This window comes from Myotis davidii, unplaced genomic scaffold (genome assembly GCF_000327345.1).
Source record: "Myotis davidii unplaced genomic scaffold, ASM32734v1 scaffold580, whole genome shotgun sequence".
NCBI lineage: Eukaryota > Metazoa > Chordata > Mammalia > Chiroptera > Vespertilionidae > Myotis > Myotis davidii.
In genome coordinates this window covers 55,536-65,086 of record NW_006293313.1, presented here as the reverse complement: position 1 = coordinate 65,086, position 9,551 = coordinate 55,536, and the positions used below count along the sequence as shown (strand labels likewise).

Genomic DNA, 9,551 nt, shown 5'->3' with positions numbered 1-9,551 from the left:
ATATAGTATTTTTGATGCTGGTTATGAAAACAGTTTGTAACTCGTCTTCCTATAAACCATATTTTTTTACCATATTTTCTTAGTATACTCGTCGACGACTGAAAAAGAAAATTTTGTGAAAACGAGTATACACGTTTCTGCCGGGGAAGGGGTTAATGACCTAAATGAAAATCATCAGCTTTAGTGTTACAAACATTCAAGCAATTTCATTTCCATTACAGGTCCCCATGGAAGGGACTATTATTTATATATGTTATCTAACAATGTATGATAATCTCTGAATTATAAATTTTTTTAAATTTTTAATATAATTTTGACTTTAAAGAGGAGGAGAGAGGAAGAGAGAGGGAGAGAGAAACATCAATGATGAGAGAGAATACACAAGTCCTCCACTGAGGATCAAGCCCAAAATCCAGGAATGTGCCCTGCCTGAGAATCGAACTGTGACCTCCTGGTTCATAGGTCAAAGCTCAACCACTGAACGCACACCAGCTGGGATCTATTTTTATTTTATAGGTCAAATAATTTAAAAAATAATAATACTAACTCTGGTCATCCTAAAACATTAAGAACATTTTCAAATTTAAGCATTAAATATCATTTTTGCTGAAGAGATACAATTTTAAAAAATGTACAGAGACAAGAGCAAGTGACCAATTTGTGCTAAATCTGGGAATATTTTGAATGGATATATAGAGATATACTGTTATAAAGTTGAAAATAGATTTTTTTAAGTCCTTAAACCTTATGATCCTATATAATAATCCTATATAATAAAAGGCTAATATGCAAATTGACTGACCGGCAGAACGATCCGTCACTATGACACACAATGACCACCAGGGGGCAGACACTCAACATGGGAGCTGCTCCCTGGTGATCAGTGCGCTCCCACAGGGAGAGCACCACTCAGCCAGAAACCAGGCTCACAGCTGGCAAGCACAGCAGCGGTGGTGGGAGCCTCTCCCTCCTTAGCAGCAGTGCTAGGGATGTCCGACTGCTGGCTTAGGCCTGCTCCCTGGGGAGCAAGACTAAGCCAGCAGTCGGACATTCTCCCAAGGGCACCTGGACTGCAAGAGGGCGCAGGCCAGACTGAGGGATCCTCCTCCCTCCACCCTGCCACCGAGTGCATGAATTTTGTGCACCAGTCCTCTAGTTTTTAAATAAAAGTATTAACTAAATTAAGGAACAAAAAATACAAATAGCAGAACAGAATTCTCTAGCTAACTTAAACACATAAATGAAGGAACAGAGTATTTTGATATAAATAAGGAAAAAGCATGCAAGTTGAGATTTACCTTGAAAAAATGGAACCCATCTTTAGCAGAGAATACCATATTATACTAGTTTTTTTCTTCATGTTTATAGATGTAATATTATAGGAAACATGACTTACCTTTTACTTTAGTTATGTGATAAAACACATTATAATAGCATTAAATATTAATAATTCTACAACACTGAGTTGTTATGTGTCAAACATATTTCATTCAATAATTCCTACATATACTTAACCCTTTTCTTCCCTAATAACAAATACGTTGTTTTTAACAATCAAATGAATACTGGTAAGTTTTCAATGTAACCCAGAAAGTTACTCCCTCACTTCAGATGCTAGGTGAAGATTTTCTTCTATCATTTAAACAGCAAGCAAATTAAATAGTACATAAACATATTGAATTGTTGGTCATATATAGATTCATTTCACTTTCTCAGAAAAAAATTCTTGTCTGAATTTTAAAAATGAATGTTGAGCACTCACCGACTGCATGTTTACTCCAACCTGTTGAAAAACCATCCTAATTAGGCGCTTAATCCAGCCAAGCATTTAGATGGCAAAGTGTCTCCAAATTTGCATTTCAAGTACTTCAGGTGTACATAGCAGCACATGGTCCATAAAAAACACTAGAATTTTAAAATGCAAATATTAAAATGAAATAATTATTTAGAATCTTTACTGTCTGCAATGTTTCACAAAATAAGTCTAGTTTAAAACATTTTAAATTGTGTCTAAATTTACTTAAGAGAAAACCAATACTGCTTATAATCAACTTTGAGTCAACTAATGGTACAATTTTTTGAAGTTGTTTTTAGAAACAACAAAAACCTACTTATGGCTAATTTAAGTAGGAAATATATTTATAAAAATATATCTAGTAGATTACAATCTTACCAGAACCTGAGTTATAGGCTACACAGCCAGGAAAGACATCCAAAACTGCAGCAGAATTGGTCCTGGGAAGATACCACTGCTACTGCCACCCCTGACAGAACAGAATCTATCAGGTCCCACTTTTGTCTCACTAGCTCTTGAGTTGCTTCCCATACAGGTGGCATTTGCTTGGCTAAATCTACCCAGCTATAGTTATAAGCAGGTTCTGCCACCCACCAAAAATCATAAAGGATTTTCAGAAATATGAAAAAGGAATTCAGATGCTAGGAGGTAAAATAACAAAAGTCCTTTCACACTTATTCGCACACTGTAACCCCAGCCACTCACCCCTCCCCATCAATTTACTGTATATCTGATAGAATTACATTGTTAATTCATAAGGTATAAACCAGTTTACTAATAGTGTTGGTCTCTAATGAGACAAGAAGTTTGCACCAGACTATAAATCAATGCAGTGCTTCCCTATCAAGGCAGTCTTGCTAAACTGAACAAAACAAAACAAAACAACAGCTGAACAAAACAGTGTACTTAGTGATATAAAGAGTTTGTGATATAAAGAGTTCTACACTTTGAGAAGAACTTTATGAACAATTACAGAGGATGGAGGGGGAAAATAAAGGTGCCACTGTACACCAGACACTGGGTAAAATGAACTGAAAAGAGCCAGGCCCTAATGTTAGGGGATAGTATGCAATAGATTCTAAGCACTGTCAGGTATGTATAACTTATAGGCAATTATGAAACAGTCATTACTAGAATTTTGATGACACATATATTTTAATATTACAAACATCTATTACTGCCTATAAGAATGAATACTTTCTCAGAATTAATGGGAATAAAAAGAGTAAAGGGTTAAAAATGTCAAGGCTGAAAATGACTCACAAAATGGTCAGAGAAAAAGAATGTCTTTATGTAGAATTTGAAAAGCTACCCCTTCAATTTTTTTAAAAACTTGAGATACATCACTTCTTAGCCTTTTGGCTAAGATCAAGTGTAAAAAAGGTGGGATATAACTTAAAGTGCACGAATTTTAAATGTCCAGCTTGATGACTTTTTATATATGTTTTATAAACCTGTACAGCTACCACCCACATCCTATCTAATAAAAGCATAGTATGCAAATTATCCCCTTGACCGGGAGTTCTTCGGGGTGTTCGACCAGGGGGCAAGGCCAGCCGGTACATATGACGCACATTAGCTTGACTCGTGCATGTGCGATACATAAAAAGCTCTTGCTGGCGCCAATTGCATGCGTGTTTCGATTTGTCGTTGTTGATCGTGAATTGGGTTGTTTTTGTTGACATTCTGAAGCTGAAAGAAAGCAGCAGCATCGACAGAATATGTCTGAAGACCAACTACTGGCACAACGTATCTCTGAAGCCAGCTAAGTACTCTAGTGTTTGGATAGCAGTTTTCATTTAGGAATGGATATTATTGAAATCACCCATAAAATGATTTGTAACAGATCTATTATTGAAGCTACCTTTGGAAATAGTATATTTAATGATAATATTAAATATATCTAAATGTGCGATTCTTTGTCCTGAAAATGAGCACGTTCATAAATTAAATGAAGAAATTTTGGATATACTAGATGGAGATTTTCATACCTATTTGAGTGACAATTCCATCAATTCAACAGATGATTCTGAAAAGGAAAATTTTCCCATCCAATTTCTTAATAGTATTACTCCTTCGGGAATGCCTAATCATAAATTAAAATTGAAAGTATGTGCACTTATCATGCTGAGAAATCTTAATAGTAAATGGGGTCTTTGTAATGGTACTAGATTTATTATCAAAAGATTCTGACCTAACATAATCGAAGCTGAAGTATTAACAAGATCTGCGGAAGGAGAGGTTGTTCTGATTCCAAAAATTGATTTGTCCCTGTCTAACACTGGCCTCCCATTTAAATTAATTCAAAGACAGTTTCCTGTGATACCAGCATTTGTGATGACTATTAATAAACCAAAGGACAAACTCTAGACAGAGTAGAAATATTCCTACCTGAACCTGTTTTCGGACATGGTCAGTTATATGTTGCTTTCTATCGAGTCTGAAGAGCATGTGATGTTAAAATTAAAGTTGTAGCCCTAATTGGTTTGGCTCAGTGGATAGAGCGTCGGCCTGCGGACTGAAAGGTCCCAGGTTTGATTCCGGTTAAGAGCATATTCAATTTATCACTCATTGTTTTTATCAATGTTTTTATATAATGTTTTTGTTTTTATGTCATGTTATTGTTTCTAAATCATCTCTTTGTTGTTATATCATGTTGTTATTGTATATTAACCAATTTATATATTATTTTCATATACATTTTACTAATTTTCTTTCATCTCTGACACTTCTATTATAGAGAAAGGACAAATAGCGATGTTAAAATATTTCTTCTAATTAATTTCCTTTCAATGTGCACAAATCCATGCACCAGGCCATTAGTTAGGATATAAGCTCCCTGGAAATAAAAGAAAACTTAAAAAAAAAAAAGATATAAACTCCCTGGGGCCTCTTCCCAGGGAACATTCATGCCTCATCTATCTAACCACTATCATAACTTTACAAGCTTATATTAGATTCTGTTGTAGGGGCTGGTAAACTATAAATTAGAAATAGGGCCCAGCCAGTGTGGCTCAGCAGCTGAGCATAGACCCAGGAATTAACAGTTTGCTGGTCAAATTCACAGTCAGGCCACATGTCCTGGTTGAGGGCTTGGTCCCCACTAGGGGGCGTGCAGGAGGCAGCCAATTGATGATGTTCCTCTCAACGATGTTTCTATCCCTCTCCCTTCCCCTCTCTAAAAATCAATAAAAACAAATATTTTAAAAAATAGGGGAAGTTCTTAATCTGGCACCAAAATATTAGAATAAAACTTTTTAATTACCTAAATAAGAAAAATCATCAGATCTTAAAGGGTTTACACACAAACCCATTTGCTCCAAGCGCTTGCACAGAGGCAGCAGATTAAGAAGCTCCTGGGTCGCCCTAGCAGGTTTGGCTCAGTAGATAGAGCATCGGCCTGCAGACTGAAGGTCCCGGGTTCGATTCTGGTCGGGGGCACATGCCTGGGTTTCAGGCTCAGTCCAACATGCAGGAGGCAGCCAATCGGTGGTTCCCTCTCATCATTGATGTTTCTGTCTCTTTCCTCTCCCTCTCGGAAATCAATAAAGATATACTTTTTTTTAAAAAGGAAGAAGAAGAAGCACCTGGGTCTTACAAGGAATTAAAGTGACTAACTTCAGGGCAAGGGCTGTAGAGTCAGGGACAGTAGGGGGGAAAAGCACTATTTCAAGAAAAAAAAATTTCCGTAATCTGGCAAAAAAAAATAAATTGACACAAGTCTAGGAAATAATCCCAAACAAGATGAACTCAAAGATCCACACCAACATCATAATTAAAATGCCAAAAATTAAAGAAAGAATATTAAAAGTAGCAAGAGAAATGCAACTAGCTACAAACAAGGGAGACCCCCATAAGAAAATCAGATTTATCAACAGAAACTTTGCAGACCAGAAGTGAATGGCAAGATATATTCAAAGTGATGAAATGAAAGTACCTACACCCAATAATACTCTCCTGAGCAAGATTATCATTCAGAATTTTTTAAAGTTTACTTTTATTGACTTCAGAGAGGAAGGGAGAGGGAGAAAGAGATAGAAACATCAATGATGAGAGAGAATCATTGATCGGCTACTTCCTGCATGCCCCCACTGGGGATTAAGCCTGCAACCCAGGCATGTACCCTGACCTGAAATTGAACCATGACCTCCTGGTTCATAGGTCAACACTCAACCACTGAGCCACACCAACCGAGGATAGTTTCCCAGACAAGCAAAGGTTAAAGGAGTTTATTACTACTAAACCAGCATGTTAAAGGGACTCCTTTAAGGGAAAAAGAAAAGGTCAAAACTTAAAAAAAAAAAAAAATATCGGGAAGAAAAAAATCTCACTGATAAAAGCAAATAGTAAAAGTAGATCAACCAATCATAAAGCTAGTAAGACGGTTAAAAGGCAATAGTAGCCCTAACCGATTTGGCTCAATGGATAGAGCATCGGCCTGCGGACTGAAAGGTTCCAGGTTCAATTCCAGTCAAGGGCATGTACCTTGGTTGCAGGCACATCCCCAGTAGGGGATGTGAGGGAGGCAGCTGATTGATGTTTCTCTCTCATCGATGTTTCTAACTCTCTATCTCTCTCCCTTTCTTTCTGTAAAAAATCAATAAAAATATATTTTTTAAAAAATAAATAAATAAATAAAATAAAAGGCAATAGTAGTATAATCATGTGTAAATACAATAATAAATTAAGGGATAGACACCCACACACAAAAGATGTAAAATATAATGACAAATACAAACAAGAGGGTAATAAATAAATTGTAGTGCTTTAAGAACGCGTTCAAACTTAAGCAACCATCAATTTAAAATAGACTGCCAAAATATAGTTTGTATATCTGAATCTCACAGTAACCACAAAACAGAAGCCTGTAACAGATATGCAAAAAATAAAGAGAAAGGAATCCAAACAAAGCATTATAGAAAGTCATCAATGTTCAGAGAGCAAAAGAAGAAACAGAAGAATAACAAAACAACCAGAAAACAGTTAATAAAATGGTAAATAACTACATAATATTCATTACTACTTTAAATGTAAAGGAGTTCATCATCACCAAACCAGTATTACATAAAATTTTAAAGGGTCTTCTTTAAGAATAAGAACAAACTATCAAAATTATGAGTAATAGCCTGACTGGTGTGGCTCAGTGAATGAACGTCAACCCATGAACCAGAAGGCCACAGTTCAATCCCCAGTAGGGGGCATGCAGAAGGCAGCCAATTGATGATTCTCTTTCATCATTAATGTTTTTCTCTCTCCCCCTCTCCCTTGCTCTCTCAAAAATCAATAAAACAAAAAGACATTTATAAAAAAATACGAATAAAATGGCAGTACATATCAACAATTGAATCTAAAAAACAAGCAGAACAGAAACGGGCCCTCAGATATAGAGAACATTTTGATGGTTGCCAGATGGGAAGGAAGTTGGAGGAAAATGGGTGAAAAAGGTGAATGTAATTGAAAAAAAAATGATAAGTATATAAATAAAATCTCTAATCAAAAGACATAGGGTAACTGAATAGATAAGAAAACAAGACCTCTACATAGGCTGTCTATAAGAGATCACCTCAGAATGAAGGACAACCACAGACTAAAAGTAAAGGGATGGAAAGATATTTCATGCAAATGGAAATGAAAAAAAAAAGTTGGGGTAGCAATACTTATATTGAAAAAATAGTCTTTAAAACAACAGCTACAATAAGAGACAAAGATACTATCCTATATAATAAAAGGCTAATATGTAAATTGTCCCCACGGGCAGGAGTTCGACCAACTGGGAGTTAGACGTGTGCTAACCATCGTGGGGCGACCAGTGGGGCAACTGGCGGACGGGCGGTGCCCGGCCAAGGTGGGTGCAAGCGGGAGCCCCGATCACCCCACAGATTGGCCCTGATTGCCAGCAAGGCCTAGGGACCCTACTGGTGCAGGAATTTCGTGCACGAGGCCTCTAGTAAAATGATAAAAGGAGTAACCTAACAAAAGGATATAACCCTTATAAACATTTATGCACCCAACATAGGAACACCTAAATATAGAAAGCAAATCTTCATTGACATAAAGGGAGAGATCAACAGTAAGGGATTTTAACAGCCATCAACATCAATGGATAGATCTTCCAGACAGAAAATCAACAAGGAAAACATGGCCTTAAATGACACACTTTATCAGATGGCTTTAACTTATTATTTTCAGACCATTTTACCCCAAAGCACAGAACATACATTCTTTTCAAGTTCACATGAAACATTTTCTAGCGTAGACCACGTGGTTAGGACTCAAAACAAGTCTCAATAAATTTAAGAAGACTGAAATCATATCAAGCATCTTCTCTGACCACAAGGCATGAAACTAGAAATCAACTACAAGAAAAAAACTGAAAAAGACACAAACACATAATGATCTAGTATGTCATTAAGGCCACATGGAGGCTAAATAACACATCACTAAACAATGAATGGGTTAACAATAAGATCAAGGAAGAAATCAAAAGATACCTTGCGCCCTGGCCAGTAGCTCAGTGGTTACAGCATCAGCCCACTCACCAAAGGATAGCGGGTTTGATTCCAGGTCAAGCGCATGTGCCTTGGTTGCAGGTTCAATCCCCAGCCTGCTGAGAGCGCATGCAGAAGGCAATCAATTGATGTGTCTCTTTCAAGCCTATCTGTGTGTGTCTCTCTTCCCCCCCTCACCACTGTCCCTCCTACTCTCTCTAAAAATCAATGGAAAAATATCCTTGGGTGAGGATTAACAAAAAATAACAATAAAAGTTTTAAAAAAATATAAGGTAACTTGACACAAATGAAAATGAAAACACAACCCAAAATCTGTGGAACTCAGTGAAAGCAATCCTGAGAAGGAAATTCATAGCATTACAGGCCTACCTCAAGAAACAAAATAAAATCTCAAACAATCTAACCATAAATTTAAGGGACTAGAAAAAGAACAACAAAGTCCAAAGTGAGAAGAAATGAAATAATAAAGATCAGAACAGAAATAAACAAAACAGAATCTAAAAAAAAAAAAAATACAAAAGATCAATGCAACCCAGAGCTGACTCTTTAAAAAGATAAATAAGATTGACTCATACAGGACAAAAGAGAGGAGTCAAATAAAATCAGAAATGAAAGAGAAGTAACACTGGCACCACAGAAATACAAAGCAGTATAAGAAAACTAGAGGCCTGATGCACAAAATCTGTGCAAGGAGCTCGGCCCTCGCAGCCATGGAGGCTTGCCCTAACCCTCGCAGACCCAGCTTCATTCAGAAGGTCTTTCGGCTGTCTGATCTAATTAGTATATTATGCTTTTACTAGAGGCCTGGTGCATGAAATTCATGCATGGAGAGTGCCGGGAGCCGGTCCATCCTTGCTGTTTCAAGGGACCTGGCATATATGGCATACTGTTCTTAATATGTTTGCTCACCTTCTTGGCACTATGTGTTTTAACCAAGGTCACCTCTCCGAGAAAGGTTGTTTCCCCACGTAGGGATTTTTCCCTGAAGTCAGGGAGGGGATAAAACTCCTTAACTAAGTGCCAGACGGGTAGTTAATCACTTTAACTACAAACAATCATGCTTAAGCTACGTAATCTTTACTCCCTGGACTGGAGATAAGAAACGCCCTAACCTTTGGAATAGTGATAGGATTGGAATCAACTGGTATAAATACAGATGTAACAAGACAACAGGAGGCAGAACCTCAGAAACAGACCTTAGAGAGACAGAGCTTAGAACACAGAACTCAGAACACAGAACTCAGACG

The 9,551-nt window shown here is 37.0% G+C and overlaps 1 protein-coding gene across 2 annotated transcripts in view; it reads right to left on the bottom strand.

The window, feature by feature from the left end:
• The window catches only part of MTFR1 (mitochondrial fission regulator 1), a 61,554-nt gene that overhangs the window by 32,154 nt on the left and 19,849 nt on the right, over positions 1-9,551 (bottom strand). The window contains exons 1-2 of one of the 2 annotated variants that reach the window (XM_015566049.1): positions 8,287-8,326; positions 1,763-1,905 (exon numbers count right to left, since the gene is read on the bottom strand). In XM_015566049.1, the coding sequence (XP_015421535.1) occupies positions 1,763-1,828 (66 nt within the window). In that variant the 5' untranslated portion in view covers positions 1,829-1,905; positions 8,287-8,326. Of the gene's footprint in view, positions 1-1,762; positions 1,906-8,286; positions 8,327-9,551 lie in introns of those variants that run through there. The other variant, XM_006766987.2, reaches the window with a different exon arrangement.